Below are 19,645 nucleotides of genomic sequence, written 5' to 3' on the forward strand. Positions count from 1 at the left end.
CCTTACGTGGTGGTCAGGTCCCGGCACTCCCTCGCGGCACCTGGAGCCTGACTGCTGGGGTAGTGACCGCCACCCTATCATCATCGGTCTTCATCCGTTACGTGTCCGCCAATTACGCTGTAGGTGTTCTGTGGTCAATTGGGACACCTTTCGCACCACCCTCAAGGATCTCTCTCTGCAGTCATCTACACTACTTACGGACTGCGTACAAACTGCGCTTAATAAGGCTACAACTGTCACCTGGACAGACGTCAATTGCCCGGCGCCAAATGTGGGTCTGCTTAACTTGTGGGCTGCTCGCCGACAAGCGGAGAGGGCAGCCTCCCGAGACTCGGCTTCTGCACAAGCACGCGCAAGGATGAATTACCTTACTGCCAAGGCTCGCAGATATGAGCGTGATCTCTCGCGAAGGCAGTGGTATGCGTGGTGTGAGCAGTTTCCGATAAAGTCATCGAATGCTTCTTTGTGGCGAACATTTCGCGGTATGGAACACGGTTCTCGTCGTCCTGACGCAGCGGCCACAGCATGCTTCTCTGCTAACTTAGCTCCGGATGATTTCGCAAGAGAAGCAGCGCAGAAGTGTTTTCCCAAGTATGTTGTGTTGCCTCCAAGGATCACAGGAGCCTCCTGGGCTGGCATTCCGGCATAGTGTCGATAGGCTACCATCTACAGCCGACGCCGAGGGAACCGCAAGCCCATTTTCCATGCCCGAGTTGCTTGCAGCAATAGATGAGGGCCATCGGGAGACTGCACCCGGGCCGGACTCTCTTCCGTACGAGGTGTACAAGAACTTGAGTTCCGCTGCACTCCCTCAACTCTTCGCCACCATCAACAAGGTATGAATAGAAGGCATCGTACCAGAAACTTGGAAATTGGCTATTGTGATCCCCATCCCAAAGCCGAGGATGTCGCCGACAGACCTTGGTAATTTCCGGCCTATATCGCTTACGCCCACTTTGTGCAAGCTTACAGAAAAAATGCTTGCCACACGACTGTCGTGGTGGCTTGAGCACCGCTGTTTCTATCACCCCGCCCAAATCGGCTTTCGGACGTCCATAGGTGCAGAAGATGGATTGGCGGTCTTGGCGTCAACAGTTCTAGCATCAACTCGCAGTCACAATGTACGTACCGTACTGGCCATGGACGTTGAAAAGGCGTACGACCCGCTGTGGACCCTCAGCCGCTGATTACCAACGTGACATCTCGCAACGTGACTACATATCGCAAGCGGACTCCATACAGCGCCGTTTTTCTCGATCTCTATCGCCGCGTCGCTACAGTTCCCCAGGGCGAGGCCAGTCTCAGAGTCCCCGCAGGGGAAACTAGATGCAGCAGCCCCTGGAGGTGCGGCTGCTCAACGACAAAGTATACAAGATCGTCCATCGCCACAAGACAGTTCTCAACCAACGCCGAATTCCGTAGCCGTACCGACGATTATTGAGCCCACGTACCTCAAAACTAGCCGATGTCCTGACGCACCCATCAATGGCCACGATGCCTTTCCTCGATGCCGACCTCCTTCGACGCACCGCAGCCGAGACCGAACGCCTCGACATCCCCAAAGTAAGACAGCACCAACTGCCGACTTGGAGATTTTGGTTGACGGCGCCGATGTTACCGCGCTGGTGGATACTGGTGCCGATTTTTCAGTACTTAGTGGACAATTCGCCGCGGCACTAAAAAAGGTCACAACCGCTTGGGATGGCCCACAGATGCGCAGTGCAGGAGGACATTTAATTACACCTACGGGAACGTGCACGTCGAGGGTAACCGTGCGAGGCCAAACATTCTTGGCGGCGTTCGTAGTGTTAGCCGAGTGCTCCAGAGACGTCATACTCGGTATGGACTTTCTGACCGAAAACGGTGCAGTTATTGATCAGCAATCGCAGTCGTAGCCGCCGCGGTGGCTCAGTGGCTATGGTGATCGGCTGCTGGCCCTAAAGACGCGGGTTCGATCCCGGCCGCGGCGCTTGAATTTATTTGGAGGAGAAATTCGAGGCTCGTGTACTGTGCGGTCAGTGCACGTTAAAGAACCCCAGGTGGTCGAAATTTCCGGAGCCCTCCGCTACGGCGTCTCTCATAGCCTTAGTCGCTTTGGGACGTTAAACCCCATAAACCAACCAACCAACCCGCAATCGCAGTCCGTCAAGTTCTCGACCGAGAAGGTCATATCGGTGGATAGTGTTCTCCCAGCGGCGCTGCACATTCTGGACGAACACGTGACCGTGCCTCCACGTTGCAGTGTGATGGTAACCGTCGGCTCAAAGCACATACGGGAACTTGAGGGTGTCGTCGAAAGCAAGCAGCTGTTGCTACTGGACAGAGGAATTTCCGTCGCCAGGGCTGTTGTCTTTCTTGAAGATAGCAAGGTCAACGTTCTTCTCACCAACTTCAGCAACGAACACCAACACCTTAACAAGGGAACGACTGTGGGGTATATTGACGCTTTTAGTGAAAATAGGTGTGTGCACAGTTTAACATCTGCTTCAACAACTGAGCCCGACGGACTTGCTGGTGTTACGTACGATATTAACCCAACCTTGCCGCCCGACCAGCGAGACAAAGTATGGGAACGGCTCAGTCGCTACCGTGGTGCCTTCGCGTCCTCGCCACGTGTCGGGCGGACTCATCTTGCTAAACATCGCATTATTACAGACGAAAATGTTCCGCCACTCCGACAGTCACCTTATCGAGTGTCTACCAAAGAACGTGAGGCTATTACCGCACAGGTGAAAGAAATGCTCGCAAACGACGTTATTCGCCATTCTAGGAGCCCGTGGGCGACACCTGTAGTGCTTGTGAAGAAGAAGGACGGCATCTTACGATTCTGCGTTGACTACCGTCGGTTAAACATCACTAAAAAGGATGTATGTCGGCTGCCCAGAATTGACGACGCCTTGGATCGCTTATGCAACACCAGATATTTTTCTTCCATGGATTTGAAGTCTGAATATTGGCAAATTGAGGTAGACGAAAGAGACCGCGAAAAGACGGCATTCATCACTCCAGACGGGTTGTACGAGTTTCAGGTGATGCCATTTGGTCTTTGCTCGGCACCCGCGACTTTCCAAAGGCTCATGGACACCATCCTTGCGGATTTGAAGTGGCAAACTTGTCTGGTCTACCTGAACGACGTCATCGTTTTTGCCCCGTCTTTCGAGGAGCACCTTAGTCGCCTCGAGGAGGTCTTGCAGGCCATAACATCATCAGGCCTTACTCTCAAAGCCGAAAAATGCCATTTTGCGTATGAAGAGCTAAAGTTTTTAGGCCATGTCTTCAACCAAGAAGGGGTTCTTCCGGATCCTGAAAAAACATCCGCCATTGCCAATTTTCCACCGTCGCGTGACCAAAAGAAAGTTCGTCGCTTCCTCGGGCTATGCGCATATTATCGCCGCTTCGTGGAGAATTTCTATAAAATTGCTTCACCCCTTACTGATCTGACAAAAGCGCATGTACCGTTCAAGTGGGAACCTCCGCAGCAGTAGGCGTTTCAAGAGCTTCAACGCCGCCTGCAGTCACCCCCCGTGAGGGCGCACTTTGATGAGCTTGCTGACACACGGGTCCACACCGATGCGAGCAACGTTGGTTTGGGTGCTGTCCTTGTCCAAGTTCAGCGGGACCAAGAACGTGTCATCGCCTATGCCAGCCGTGCACTCTCCAAGTAAGAGGCCAACTATTCTGCCTCTGAAAAAGAGTGCCTCGCCATCGTGTGGGCAGTTTCCAAGTTCAGTCCAAGACAGAGGCCAACTATTCTGTCTGAAAAAGAGTGCCTTGCCATCGTGTGGGCAGTTTCCAAGTTCAGACCATACCTTTATGGCCGATCCTTCAAAGTAGTGACCGATCATCACGCCCTATGCTGGCTGACCAATCTCAAGGATCCTTCCGGCCGCCTAGCTAGATGGAGCCTTCGACTTCAAGAATTCGTTATCACCGTCATCTACAAATCCGGTCACACACATGCAGACGCAGACTGTTTATCTCGTGCTCCCGTGCAACCAGCTCCGGATGATGCTGCTGACGAGGAAGAAATATTCCTTAGTGCCCTCCATACCAACGATTTCGCCGAGCATCAACGCGCCGGCCCCGATCTTCGCGACGTCATTCGTTATCTTGAAGCAGCCAGCAGCACAGTTCCTAAAGCCTTCAGACGCTCTTTGTCGTCTCTCTGCATACGTAACGGTGTTCTCTTTAAGAACTTCGCTGCCAACACTAGGCCGTACTTGCTGGTCGTCCCCGTGTCTCTACACAATGAAATTCTTCACGCCTGCCATGACGAACCAGCTTCCGGCCACCTTGGGATTACTAGAACACAAGCCAGAATTCAAGAGAAGTACTACTGGCCGCGCCTGGGTCATGACGTTGCACACTACGTCCGCACTTGCCGGGATTGCCAGCGCCGTAAGGTCCCGCCCGTGAAGCCAGCCGGATTCCTCCAGCACGTTGAGCCGCCTTCGAAAGCATTTCAACAAGTCGGCATGGACTTGCTGGGATCTTTCCCTACATCAGGCTCCGGGAAAAGGTGGATAATAGTAGCCACTGATTACCTCACGTGTTATGCAGAGGCAGCATCCCTTCCGAGTAGCACCGCCCTCGAAGTAGCCCAGTTCTTTGTGCATCAAATCGTCTTACGTCATGGAGCTCCACAAGTTTTGATTACGCACAGAGGGGCTGCCTTCTCCTCTGAGCTCTTGCACCATATTCTAGTTTTTAGTCACACCAGTCACCGTAGGACGACTTCTTATCATCCCCAAACTAACGGACTGACCGAACGTCTAAACAAGACGCTTACAGACATGCTTTCCATGTACGTGGACGTAGAACATAAAACCTGGGACGACGTCCTGCCCTATGTCACGTTCGCGTATAATACAGCCGTACAAGAAACCACCAACATGACACCCTTTAGCCTCGTTTATGGCCGTCAGGCGGCGACAACACTCGATGCCATGCTGCCCCATGACGAAGACCACCCAAATGACGACGTTGCATCCTTCTTACAACGCGCCGAAGCTGCCCGCCAACTCGCACGGCTTCGAATTCAAGATCAACAGGGCCAGGACGCACAACGCTACAACCTACGGAGACGGCTTGTTGAATACCTCCCAGGTGACCTCGTCTGGGTTTGGTCCCCAATCCGACGACGCGGCCTAAGTGAAAAGCTCTTGCGCCGCTATTTCGGTCCTTACCGAATTGTGCGACGCCTTGGAGCCCTGCATTATGAAGTCGTCCCTCACGAGCCCCATCAATCTCGCCGCCACCCCCGCCCCGAGGTGGTCCACGTCGTTCGCCTGAAGCCCTACTACGAAAGGGCGCACTAACTCTTCTCGAGACCACCCCTGCGTTCGTGGCGGTATCGGGTCCATGCCTTCGCAGGAGGGGGGCTAATGACGCCAGCGCTCGTGCAGACGGAAGCGCCTCTCAAGAAGAAGAGGAAGTGGGTGTGTGAAAGTGAAAGTGATCTGGATGCGCACGTCTGTTGACCCGCTGTGGACCCTCAGCCACTGATTACCAACGTGACAATATCACTCATGCTGCTATCTGGAATCCCTTGACATGATGCATTTCCCCGTTAGGGTGCGCGATTTTGTAAAATCCTATCTGGAAGGCCGACACTTTGCCATACGCCACAGTGGTGAGGCCGTCGTATCATTCGTGCCTCTTCGTGGCGTACCCCGAAGGCGCAGGACGCCGAAGCTCCGTGGTCAGGATGGCGATGAAGGGACCCCAGCACCTCACATAAAATGTTACTTGACGGCCAGTCGAGGAATGAGACGGGTCGACAGATGGCTATGAGATGATTTAATGGCCGCTGGCCTACACTGTAAAAAAATTCCGTAGGTATTACGTACAAACTCTTCATAATAGAACGAACGCTTGCTCTGTTGCATCTAAAATCAATGGAACATCCGTAACACATTCGTGAAGGTGGCCGGCCGTATTATGCATTTTCTGAAACGTATTACATACCGTAACAGTTGGATCCCGCACTAGGCACCACATGACGTCCCATTTCCAACCTGTGTGGTTAACTCTCGTTCCACAATGTCCGGAAACTAGCATGGCGAACAAGCATGAGCATGTCTAATGAGTTATTAACCCCATATGCTAAGGTGAAGTTCCCAGGGGGGGGGGTGTGATAATCGAATTAGACCTATATATATAAGTGACGCATATTGTTGCTTCAACGTTGAGGGATTGCTACAAATTGTGAGCAGCGTTAAATAACCAAGGCCTTACTTTGCTATAACGTTAAAAGAAGAGCCCTGACTTCAAAAAAAGTTTTCACCATGTTGCTAGCCATATGCCAGGGTAACAATTAATAAATGCATTTATTAAATAACTTATAAATGCAGCGTAATGAGGTAAACACTTAACAAAACATTTAGACACAGACAATGGTTAGACAACTTCTCCAAATTGAAATTGAACATCAACTGAAAATACATTACAAACATGATGAAAGTGCACAAGTTGAAAGCCGAATTTCCGTCTGCCGTTTGATAAGGAAACGAACCACTGAGAAAGCCAAAAGCATGGGCAAACAAATCTGTGAACGCAGTGCAATGTAGCAGTCACATCTTTGCTACACAACCATCAATCAAAAATGCTAACTCGTTCATGAATAACAAAAGCACAGGCACAACAAAATATTGCTCATTGCAATGTTTAATTAATGTTTAATTTATTAGGTACCTATAGCCGGCCATTCATGCCTGGTCTTCCTGCAGATAAATGAAACGCTGCCAAAAAGCAGTGAGCAGCCATTATTGCTGTAGTGACAAGCAGGATCTGCACTGTCGGTGCTGTTCCCTCATTCTGAGTAGGAAATAGTAGCTGTTTTTTCTGAAATGTACTCTGGAAGCATGAATTTTTTAAGAGGATTCTGGTGTGGGCTAGTTGGTTCATGCTTAATAAACAGATTCACAACAGCGCTACGGAACAAGGACAGAAGGAACGCGAAAAACACAGGACGGGCGCTGAATTTTTATGAATTTTTTATCCACCTTTTATTTAGCTTGCACTGACACAACCCATCACCAACTCGGCAGCTTTGACAAGCACGTGGGGCAGTCGACAGCTACAGAAGACTAGAACCCTGCTAACTTTCAAAAGACCAGTGCTCAGAAAGAAAAAGTTGACAAAAAAAATGAGGAGTTCCTTATATGCACTATGTTTTATATGGTACTAAGAATGTGGCTAAGACATGGCATGAATATTGTTTTTTTTCTGCTCAGTTACAAACTTTCTAGCCTGTGCTAACATATTACTGCAATGTAAATACTGAATCATGCCAGCACTGCACAACATGCTGTAAGTCTTACAAAATACATCCCCTGCAAGGCTACCACATGACTCTTGCATGCGGTAATGTTTATATCTACCAAACTATCTAGTTTGTAAGATTATTTATTGATACTGCGATCTTTTACAAGACCTTAGCAGGGTGGGCACACAATACATAAATTCTGGAAACAAAAACGACCTCAGGAACAAGCAAACAATACAAGAACAATTGATCAACAATTTAAGATCAAGAACACAATTTCAAAAAGTACAAACGAAACAAAGAAATGTAGCGGTAGGACATTATAAAAAAGTTAAAGGTGGCTTTCAAACCTTTTTAGTGAAGTTTGGGTTACTGCATCATTAGTTAGATTATTCCAGTATGTAATCGTTCTGGGGAAAAAGGAGTACTTAAAGGTGTTAATTCGTGCGTTTAATGGTGTTACTGTAAAATCATGGCGTTGTCTTGTGTTGTACCCTGAGGAGAACGATATAATATTGGATGTGTCAATATTGTACTGACCTTTGATTAACTGAAATAAAAATTTTAGACGACAGATGCGATTTCTGTGAGAGACTGGAAGCAAACCACTTTGATTAAGAAGTGCAGTGATAGATGTGCGGTTATATGAATTGTAAATAAACCGTGCTGCTTTCTTTCGGACTCTGTCTAATTTAGCAATGTTAGATTTAGTGAAAGGATCCCAGATTATGACGGCATATTCTAACATAGGGCGAATAATAGTGTTATACGAAAGTGAACGTACACTGGGGGGGCCGAGCTTCAGAGCACGTCGGAGGAAAAATAGTTTGCGTAGGGCATTAGCTGTAACGTTGTCAACGTGCTCTGTCCAGGAGAGGTTATTGCAGATCCGCAGACCTAGGTATTTGTAAGTATTCACTTGAGAGAGAACTTTGTTTTTAGCAGTATAGTTAAACAAAAGAGGCTTCTTTTTCTGGGTTATACGCATGAACACTGTTTTATCATAATTAACGCACATTTGCCATTGGTCACACCATGTTATTATCTTAAGTGAAATCGTTATTTAACCGTACTTGGTCCTCAGTAGTAGTAATCTTTTCATATAACACACAATCGTCAGCATACAATCTAACAGAAACTGAGATGTTATCGACAATGTCATTAATAAAAATCAAGAAGAGTAGTGGCCCAAGAACAGATCCTTGGGGAACGCCGGAATCAACAGGAACTAGAGGGGAAGGGGAATTATTTACTACTACAAACTGACGACGGTTTCTTAAGTAGGCTGTAATCCATGCGAGTAATTTGTCATTTTTTAGTACATTACCTAATTTGTGAAGAAGCTTGTTATGCGAAACTTTATCAAATGCTTTTTTAAAGTCCATAAATATAGCGTCAGTCTGCTTTCCTTCATTTATTGCCTGCGCAAAATCATGTATAGTTTGTACTAGCTGAGTGGCAGTGGAAAATCCTCGTCTGAAGCCATGCTGTGCATTAGTTAGAAAATTGTTTTGTTCCAGAAAATCTGCTATATGTTTATGAATGATGTGTTCCAAAACCATGCATGCTGTAGATGTTAACGATATCGGACGGTAATTCTTAATAGATGCTTTGTCTCCAGTTTTGTGAATTGGCTTGATTCTTGCCGTTCTCCAGTCATCCGGTAATGATCCTTCATTTAGTGATTTGTTAAATAAGATGCATAAGAACTTGGCACACCATTCTGCATAACGCTTCAGGAATGCGTTGGGAATGTCATCTGGTCCGGGAGATTTTTTTACATCAAGCTTCAATAATAAATTGAGAACACCTGCCTCGGAAATCACAACATCAGGAATTGAAGGCAAATTCACGGAATAGCAGGGAAGAGAGCTGTCATCCTGCGTAAACACCGATTTGAAGTAGTCATTGAAAGCCGTGGACACCAAAGCATCATCACGCTCACATATTCCATTTACTTTGTAAGTATCATGAGATCGTGAAGCTGGAGTTATCTGCCTCCAGAATTTCTCAGGGCATGTTTTAATGAAGGTAGGTAGCTGAGTAGAAAAGTACTTTTCCTTGTCATGGGCAATCAGCTGTTTTAGTTTTTCTGTTTGTTCATCAATGATCGTTTGGGAATAGTTTCCTGCTTTTAACCTTTTTTTCATTCTTTTTAGCTTTCGTTGTGAGCGTAATGTCTCTCGTGTTATCCAAGGGTTACATTTTGGGGACTTTTTCGCAATTTTTGGAACGAAGCGTTCAATACACTGAAAGACAACACTTTTGAAAAATAGCCATAAGTCATTCACATTTCCATTAAAATTCATAAAGCGGTCATAATGAAAGTCGAGCATATCAAGAATAGATTCATCATGTGCACGAGAAAAATTAGGAAAGAAACTGACAGTATTTCGGCGATCAAAGTTTGCATTCATCAATGTCAGTACAACAGCTTTGTGATCAGAAATACCGGTCGTTACATAGCATTCGACGTTTTCTTTGACAGTGCCATTTACAAAAAATAGATCAAGAATTGAATATGAACCATTGTGGACTCTAGTAGCATCTTTAACTACCTGAAGCAGGTCAAAGGCAATAGAAATATCAAGCATAGTTTGGTCAATGATGTTATTAGAATACGAAAAGGCAGTCCAGTCTATGTTTGGTAAATTAAAATCGCCAGTCAAGATTAACCTATCATTCTGTTTTATATGGCGCTCAATATATTCTTTTAGATTCACTAGGAGTGCTACAGAGGAATTGGGTGGCCTGTACACGGCTCCAAAAACGTAACGAACATTGTTTTTGTAAAATTTACAAAATATGCCTTCTACATCGTCAATATCTGGCATTCTAAAGACTTGCAGTGAAGATTTGAACAGTATGGCCACTCCACCGCCCCTTCCATCTCGGTCTTTGCGAAAAACTTTGTAGTTTTGTGGTACGAATTCGCTGTCAAAAATATTTTTCCCCAACCAGGTTTCAGTGAGTGCAGCGATTTCTACATCATGCGTCAACAGCAGGCCCTCAAGTTGCGTAGCTTTGCTGACAATATTCGACAGTTGACGTTTATCAGTGTGAACCTTTTGTTCATAATATGCGTCTGTCATTCCCTCTTTTTAGATATACGATAGCGCTCATTCTTCACTTCGTCCCATCCGAACATAGCACCGTCGATAACCAGCTTATCAAATATCAGTTTGGCTTTAGCGCCGTTAGCCTTCTCCACTGCACAGCTTTGCCACAGCTTTTTTCTAATTTCACGAACTCGGCTGGAAAAGTCTTCAGCCACAGAGAATTTGGTTCCTTTCAGCTTCGAACAAGCCTGTAACACCGAAAGTTTTTCTCTGTAGTCCTGAAACTTCATAATTACGGGGCGGCTTTGATCTTTCTTCTTTTTTCCCAGCCTGTGACACCTCTCTATGCTATTGATTTCAACTTTCAATTTTTCTTCAAAGACTTCTTTCCGGATCGCATTCTGAAGACTAGTAGGAGTTTCTTCGTCACCCTCCTCCAAACCATAAACAATCAAGTTATTTCTCCTACTCCTGTTTTCTAAATCATCAATTTTTTTTAGCATGTATGAATTATCTTGCTCAAGTTGAGCTACCGTTTCTTTCAGATCACTGACCACTTTGTTTATAGATGCCAGACAGGATAGTTTGTCTTCCAGGTTGGTAATGCGAACAGCTAAACCTCCGATTTTATCCTCCAGCGTATTCTGTTTTTCCAGTAACTGGTTAATAGAGGCAGTCATATTGGTTTGGCCTGAAACAAGCTGAAGCAACATATCCTCCTGTGTTGGACCGGGGTTAGATTCAATGTCACCGCATGACAATAGATCTTCTGTGAATGACCGGACATCAGATAAAAAGTACGCAATGCATAGTGGGCAAGGCAGCAGCAATAGACAACGGTTATCGCTGCGGAAGCATTTAGTAGGCATATAAGAACAAACCTGAAGAATGAAGCAAAAATGGCTCCTAAACATCGTTTCCGATGCGCTGCTGCCGAGCCCACTGAAGATGAACGCAGATGCAGGGCTCCTTTTAAAGGCTTGGTGAACCACGTGCTCTGCCGTCCCAGACGTCGGGGCATGCGCAGAAATCCCGGCTGCCGGTTCGATGATTCTGTTGACGCTTGTCACATCAGCACGTGCCAGTAGGTCGTTGTTGATATCGGCGATGACGGCAGACAGTCCAGGCAAGCAGAAGACAGGTGGCTGCACTTGCAACAGGCCCACCAGCACCTGAAGAATGAAGCAAAAATGGCTCCTGAACATCGTTTCCGATGCGCTGCTGCCGAGCCCACTGAAGATGAACGCAGATGCAGGGCTCCTTTTAAAGGCTTGGTGAACCACGTGCTCTGCCGTCCCAGACGTCGGGGCATGCGCAGAAATCCCGGCTGCCGGTTCGATGATTCTGTTGACGCTTGTCACATCAGCACGTGCCAGTAGGTCGTTGTTGATATCGGCGATGACGGCAGACAGTCCAGGCAAGCAGAAGACAGGTGGCTGCACTTGCAACAGGCCCACCAGCACCTGAAGAATGAAGCAAAAATGGCTCCTGAACATCGTTTCCGATGCGCTGCTGCCGAGCCCACCAAGATGAGACACAAAGCCTCTGACATCTGGAGATGTGCACCTCCCATGAAATTACAGTGATTGGAAATGCTCCTTCTAGATGGCATTTCAGTTGCTAGGTGTCGAAGGACCAGATATGAAGGTGAACAACTAGACACCAACTTTTTAAGCAACATCACAATGAGCAGTGTGCCTTGGCTTTTCTTCCGCCCAAAAAGGAGTTTTATTTTCCATGTTCTGTGTTCACGTAAATGCTTGAATGTGCTATTTTGTCTTGCTGGGAGGTGCTTTTCTGTGTTAAACTAGTTTTAACTCTGGCCTCAGTCCTCTGCACCTTCTTAATTTTTTGCTAGTGTCCACCTAAGTCCTGTGCGAACTCACACAGATCTCTACTTTTCTACGTTTCCAACTGTCATATCTTCTCTGCCTTCGTCGTGTCCATCACTGCATCCGACGCCTTCAAGTATGCTGTGTATAATCACTTTAACTAATCTGCCTATTACACATGTATTTTAGATAGATAGATCTTTATTTCAGACAAAAAGGCCTCGGATACAGGGGCAAAAGGCAGATGCACTCTGCCTGACGGGGTCCAAGCACCCGACACAATGCTAAGGACAAGCGGCAAAAGAAGCAAGAACTTCATACATTCTCATTAGGCACCCACTCCACTCTCTGGCGGCGATAGACCCTGAGAGTAAATAAATGAAATATAGTCTAAGCTAAGTCTCAGCAAACATGCATTATGTTCATTTTATTTTACCATGTTCACCAGTAGAGAGTGGAGGGAAAACGCTGCTAAGTGTAGCTTGACATGCCTCTCACCCCTACATTGGAAAGCAGCAGGCACCAAGGCATACGTAACCACTAACGGCAACAGAACATGCCAAGTGTGAAGTAAATCAGTAACGTTCCTCGCATTTATCACAGGGCATACTCTCTGCTAAGTAATTTGGTACCCCATTCGGCATTCTGCAAGGAGTGTATACAAGGATGTGTCACCACAGTAGAATGAGAATCATTAACCCTGTGCCAATACAACAGCAAAGAAATTTCTGCCCAATAAATACATAGCTTACAGAGCAACCAAGAGGCAAGAATGGGCCATCCTGGCATATATTTCGAAAATAAGCTTAAAATGATAAAGAATGACATTTCAGCAGCGACTCATTCCCACCACCCGCTCCCTCAAAAAATTATGGAAAAGGGTGCTTTTCACACGGCACGTTTGAACGATGCGGCTGTAATGATTGCGAGAGTTCAGCTACGTGTGGAATTCAGATATAATTAACGCCAACGCATGCAGTTGGAAGCGAGGCGCCAGGGCGCGGGCAAACAGTAATCGTCTTCAGGTATCCACTGGTTCTACCTCCTGAGGGCCGCTGCTCGACGAATACCACTCATGGCCACGTTCACATCCAACAAGCTTGTAATAAACATTAGACAGGTGTTTATCATAACGCAGCAGCAGCTCATCAGTGCTGTTGACCAGTGCTGAATTTTTTGGCTTGATAAACGCAATCATCCACTGAAACGCGTGTTGACTGTTCCTCGCCAGATTCTTGCAGTCCAACGAGGGTGAGCAGCTTTCCCGCCGGCTTCAAGTCTCCTCTTTCGTGCAGGGCATTGTAACGCACATTCCGCACGGTCGTTTTACTATGCATCGATGCCGCATGGGACAGCAAGCGTCGTACACTCCAATGCGGCGTACGGGCCGCACATATAAACACACAGTAACGACAATACAGCGCGCAGGACGCACGCAGCGAACACAGAAGAACAAAAACCGTTCCAAAGCACCCATTCACTCAGCTGCACGCGTACTCCGCGCATAGTTCCGACTGCGGGCTTGGCTAGCGCTTCGACTTCGCCATGGCCAAGGGCCCTGGTGGTAACAACGTTCATGCAACGAAAAGAAAAATATTAATATGTAAAACCATTCAGGTTGTCAGCTAACAAAGCTACGGTAAAATTAAATACATTTGGTATGTTTTCAACGTGGTGCGCTTTTGCGGCGTCAGCGACGTGAGCTTGGACACGAATACGCGAATGGCGCTATGAATTTCCCGTGCAGCTCTGCTAGCCACCATAGCTCTGCAAATGGCGTCGCGTTCGGCTTTTTGCGCGGCCGACTTCCCCGCATTAATTTTATTTCCTCCGTGCACACATGCTTGTTGCGGTGTACGGTGGTCGGTGCAAACAGTTTGAAGTTTAATTCGACTGAAAACTGCTCAAGGAGAGTCAGCGGCATTGCAATATTATTGTTGTGCATCGCGAGTGGCTTTGGCGGCAGCCACACGGCAACGTCTCCGCTTTGGTGAACTTGTGAGAAGGTGAGCAATTCGTTCTCAAATTTTGAAAGCGGTTTTTATTTGTATTGTAACCCTGTGTCTCGTCGCATGTTATGCTCACGGTAACATCAGTACAACGTGCATGCTCTTTCTGTCTCTATATGAAGTAACATTGGTCGATCAGCGTAAACTTTTGGATTCAATTAAGCACAAACTGTCCATGTTGGTAGTGCGTGTCGAATGTGCTTTGAGATCATTCTGCGCTTGAGATGGTCTTCTGGTAATTTATTACCAGGTATAGTTTAGAGATTTGGAACCGTTCATCCCACTGCAACAGTGCTGAAAAGCTGTTTTGTGTTCATGCATCTGCTGTCCTTAAACTTAAACTTTTCGGTAATCATTCGCGTGGTTCCTTTGGATCTGGACAATCGGCTACTGTTGCTAGGGACGCCTCGCAGCAGAGCCCCTGGGGACACCCAGTGGGTCAGCTCTTTGTCCAGGTGCCATGTTACGAAAGGTACCATTCCAGACTTTTTTTCTGTTCATCAACCTCATATTCCTTGCAAAAATTATAGTATATAATTAGGCACTAAAAAAATTGGTAACTTATACACATTTCAGGACAGTTCAGAGAAATGAAATGAAAATTGGTTTTTGAGGAAAGGAAATGGGGCAGTAACTGTCTCACTTCTCTCGGTGGATTTCTGAACCTAAGCGAAGGAATAAACGAGGGAGTCTAGAGAGAAATGCACATGCAGCATCAGTATTCTCTCTGTAGACATTTCGAGACCTGAATTCATTCCTTCTAGGACAGTGGCAAGCAGTAGGTGAACTACACACAAATTTAGTTTCCTCTGGTGCAAAGTAAAGAGTGCAAATGTTCTAAGACAAGTCTCTAATCTGTTTCATTCTCACTGCATTTGCTGAAAGCATAGTACGAAATGCTGTATTTCTTACACCCTGGATTCCTTTTCTTTGAGCAATAGTTATTGACAATGAACATCGAGGCAACACCACTCTCATTGCTTGTTGCTGCTTTCAGGTTTCCTCCATGATTTTCTGTTCGCTCAGACCCGGCCTTAAGATATTTTCTTCTGCTGCTTAGTTTCAAACTATTGGCTAGGTTAGATGGTCTGCTACTTTTGTGTTCACTGTGAGGTTTGAGAGCTTCTTGCTTTGTTCTTTTTTTATAAGCATCTTTGTCTTCTCGAGGCTGATTGGAGATCCGCAACGTAGACCACATACATTGTTTATCTTAAGATGATGACGTGATAGCCTAACACGTCGTATCGTTGCCATTCGAGCCCCTTCTGTACTTGCTTTGTTGCACTGGCAGAAAAAAAGTTTAGTGGAAGTCGCGATGAGGCGCACTTTTGTTTAGACTAGTGGCAAAGGTTTACTGTTGCTTCGCAGTAAAACGCTCCCACCTGTCGCGCACGAGCATGATGGCTATTAAATACTACTATCAGGGATTTAGCCGTTGTGATGTCGCAGGTCTGTTGTGTAGGATTTCAGATCATTGTCTTGCACTGACACCGAAGCCTGTTGTGTGTCAGTCACGCCACTATGCTGTTGTATTTCTGTCCAGTGAAAAAAATATTTTCTGTGATTATGCTACACGCACAGGTTCATGGGGAAGTAAATATTTTGTGTCGCTTCAACCGGATAATGCTTCAAAATGAACACTTGCAAAAACACACACTGTTAAAAGCCTTGGCTTGTGTAACCAAAGTGTGAGGAGAATACTATTACGGCAGGGATTCTTGCATTGCAACCTTTTTTAAATTCCTTTTTTGTAAAAAGAACGACGAGAGGTTTCATGAGTGACAGCTCTCTTTCATTGCTTGCTCAGAGAAAGCGTTTATTGTAAGTAAGCAGTAGTCGCTTTTTTCTATTAAGGCGGATGCCTTTAATGCCTCATCGTTGTAAGCAGAAGCTCTCGACAGAAATGTCACGCTTTTCGATTGGTCGAAATGGTCGTACATCTGTACATCGCAAGGGATGTGAAGGCTGCTAGCCATTCCTTTTGGCAACACTCATTTTGGCGATACATTCGGAGCAGATTAACCGGAAAATTGTAGAGGCTAGACACATCTTTTGACTCGGCGATGAATGTGAGTGTGCTGTCGATCGCATTATTATGCAAAGAGTTGGACTATCTAGATGAGAGGAAAGTTAAGGGCGGTATTTTACTCATGTTGTGGTATAGCTTATCTGTAACTGTGTGGTTTGTGGTGTTGTTTGGCTTTTCTGTGTACTCCCTGCTCACTCCAATAAACTTCAGTTGCGAGTCAGCGCCTGTTTTGTCTCCTTTCTCGTCATTGTCACATGCTGGTAGATTCACGTACTTGCATAGTAGATTCTCTGAATTGTATACTTGCAGAGGCTTGTGAAGAAAAACCAGAGGAATTTTCTTTCCTTTGTGTTGAATGGAAGGTTAAAATTTTTTTCGCACATATAGATGTTTGAAGCATTAAATTCCATTCTGAAAGGTGAAACCCACTAAATTGTACATTTTGTGTGCAAGGGTAATGATGCTTGCATGAAACTGAAAACATTCGTCCAGGCTATCTGGCTAGCTTCCTTCTTCCTTGGGCGCAGATTATTGTAAACAATACTTTGTCAGATTTATTTTCATCAGAATTTCTAACATGTTAATTACACCCCATTTTGTGATCATATACAACAAAATTCAAAACATGATGATCATTGGTATGGTTTAGTCTGGGGTTGAATGACAAGAAGTACCTAGTATGTAGTAAAATTTAATATTACTAGTCTAACATAAACAAAATTGCTCTCTTTGTTTAGAGAAAAATTTTGCCACCAGAGGGTTGGAGCGGATGATGAAGACTTGGACAGTGTGCATTCAAAAGTACCTCTATACATGTCGGCACGAGAACTTGCACACACTGCTTCAAACAGCTCGTGAGTACCTTGGTGCTGGGCTTCTGCTTAAATAGATAGGTAGATATTTTATTTTAAATGTGCCTGAACCGCCAATTGGCCTAAACGAGTGCACACTAATACAAATACCATAATGTGAACATACATAATCATAAAAATAATCACAAATACGATGATAATAATAGTGAAGAAAAACAAGCATAATGAAATGAACAATGAAAACAGGAAATTAGGCAAATATTTTTGTGTCATAAAAAGTTAAATTGTGATATTTGCAAACGAGTCATTGGTGAAATGGCATGCATGTCAGGATATAATTTGTCATAGCATTTGGTGGTTTTTCCCTGAGGCACACGAAATCGTAGGGACATCAGTAACTGCTCACAGTCAATAGAGCTGAGCACAACTTTATGTAGAAAATGCATGTCACGCGTGAGTCACCTGTCATAAAGAGTAGACATACCAAGGTCTGCTAGAAGAAAGTCGTAGTCTTAGATATATGGAGCGCCGTCGTTTCTATCACAAAGGATGCGTACAATCTTCTGCTGAACATTTTCGATTTCATTGCCAGAGGTAACAGAGGGACTATTCCAAGCTACTGATGCAAACTCGAGACTTGGCGTGACGAGAGCACAGTAGCCAAATTATGTTTTTAATTTGAATAAGAGTGTGTATCTGAAACTTTGAGCAAAAATTAAATTTCGGTTAAATTTCTGCAAAGAGCCCTTTCTGGAAAATTGAGCATCTGTTCCTCGTGAGGCAGACTGCAGAGATATTTGAATACCTTAGTGAGTTGCAACCGGCACCTGTGACTGTATTTTCATTGACATCAGAGATTAGTACATTTTCTTGCACATGCTGACGTAATGGAAACTATGACTGAAAGCATAAGGTTTGGAAAAAGTATGTTTCCTGATTGCTTGTGGGCAAGTGCTGGGTAACCACCAATCCAATAAGTACAAGCTTTCTCCTCGCCTGGTGCTCGTCTTCTTTAGGGTGAAATGCCTGCCAAATGGTTCGTTGGCCCCACGTTGAGATGAAGAAAATACCTTGTGCCATGGTGCTCTTTGGCCTCAGTTGCCCTCGCGCCATAAAAATCACAATCATCATCATGCTCGTGGGCAAGTGTCCGGCCTTTTTCAGATGTTACCAATGTTCCTTGCTCGCTGAGTTGTGCATTGAAGACTATGTAATGAAAGGCATCTGCATCGAATTGTATTTGGCACCCATCCTCAGCTACTTTCTATTTGCACAAAATGGTAGACAACCGTAAAGTCTTTCATGCACACAGTGTTGTCCGAGTAAGCGCATTTTGTTTGCTTCTTCCTGGCCCTGTGGTTTTTACTGTTTACTGTTATGAGAAATGAATTTTAGGCAGTGAATCATATTGGTTTGGTTCTCAGCAAATGGCTTTTACAAGCTTCTACGAAAGCCGATTGTTTAATATCGGATGGTTCAAATGTGTTTGTGAAATTTATAATTGGTGTTGTGTGTCTACTAAATGAGGATTTTTTTATGCTTTTCAGATGAATCCAACAGCAATGTTTAGAGGTACAATGTGTGCAGTTTGTCATGAAAATAAAATGTATGTACTTGTACTCACCCAAACACTTACCACTCTTTCATTCTAAGCTGCATTCTTTTGTACGTATGCAATACATAATGTGCATGAAAGTCTTGTGTCTCCCTTCTTGTTCTGTGTTCTCTGTCTTAGTTTGCGCTATTTTTCCACCACGAATTCACACCAACTAGCCCAAACGTCTTCTTTGTACATAACACTAATTTCCTCGGCCTCTGGACTGCTATATCTGCAGTGAACATTCTGGGCAGAAGCTATACACAGACGCATGTGCGTGTACTACTGAAAGTACTATCAAGAGCAAAAATAACAGACCCTTGCCAGCACGTGCCGATCCGCGCCAAACTGCATGCGAGCGCCGCCTGACGAAGCGCTCCAGATGCTGAGACGAGCGCAGTGGCGTGCAATGCATAGCACTCCTCGAGATGGGCGCACGACACTGCGCTGGTCCCGGCACTAGGAGTGCTTCGTCAGGCGGCGCACGCATGCAGTTTGGTGCGGATCGGCAGGCGCTGGCAGGGTCTGTTATTTTTGCTCTCGATAGTGCATAATTACCATGCAGATTATTTCCGTTCTAGATCAGATTACTTCCAAGTGAACGGAGGAAGTATGCATACACATTACGGGACCTTTAATAGCAACACAACAGAAGCATTCGTTGTGACAAAACGATTTCGTTCGCGTGCATAGCATAACGAAACTTTCCGTCACCAAGAATGTGACAACCGTCGGACGGAGTAGCTGTAGTTCATGTTGCGGAAAACCCTCCGGCAACGCATTACCAGCGGGTTTCTCTGTACTGTGTAGCATTTGTTTTTACAGTGTAGCGCGAGTGCTCCGTCCCGTGCCACTGCCAGCTTCGCCGCCTTCGTGACAATATAACTGTCCCCTCCCACACTCCGGACTCGGCCGCAAGCAGTTCTCACATGAGCAGGCCAGTGTCGACCACGTTAATGCGAGCACGCAGTCCCCGCACATGCATATAACATTGTATTGCGCTAAGGTTTTATCTGTGTTTCTGCATCACAGTTCTAATC

At 45.7% G+C, this 19,645-nt stretch overlaps 1 protein-coding gene across 1 annotated transcript; it reads right to left on the reverse strand.

Moving 5' to 3' along the window:
- Positions 1 to 10,322: 10,322 nt before the first annotated feature.
- LOC149344793 (uncharacterized) lies at positions 10,323 to 11,822 on the reverse strand. Its single transcript, XM_089547307.1, has one exon. The coding sequence runs from the start codon at positions 11,820 to 11,822 to the stop codon at positions 10,356 to 10,358; it is 1,467 nt and encodes a 488-aa protein (XP_089403433.1). The 3' UTR covers positions 10,323 to 10,355.
- Positions 11,823 to 19,645: the final 7,823 nt, after the last annotated feature.

The sequence above is a fragment of the Amblyomma mixtum genome, chromosome 5 (genome assembly GCF_055824585.1).
Source record: "Amblyomma mixtum isolate Tamu chromosome 5, ASM5582458v1, whole genome shotgun sequence".
NCBI lineage: Eukaryota > Metazoa > Arthropoda > Arachnida > Ixodida > Ixodidae > Amblyomma > Amblyomma mixtum.

Excerpts from the sequence above, each read along its gene's own strand:
- LOC149344793 (XM_089547307.1), bottom strand. The coding sequence starts at position 11,822 with ATGTTCAGGAGCCATTTTTGCTTCATTCTTCAGGTGCTGGTGGGCCTG.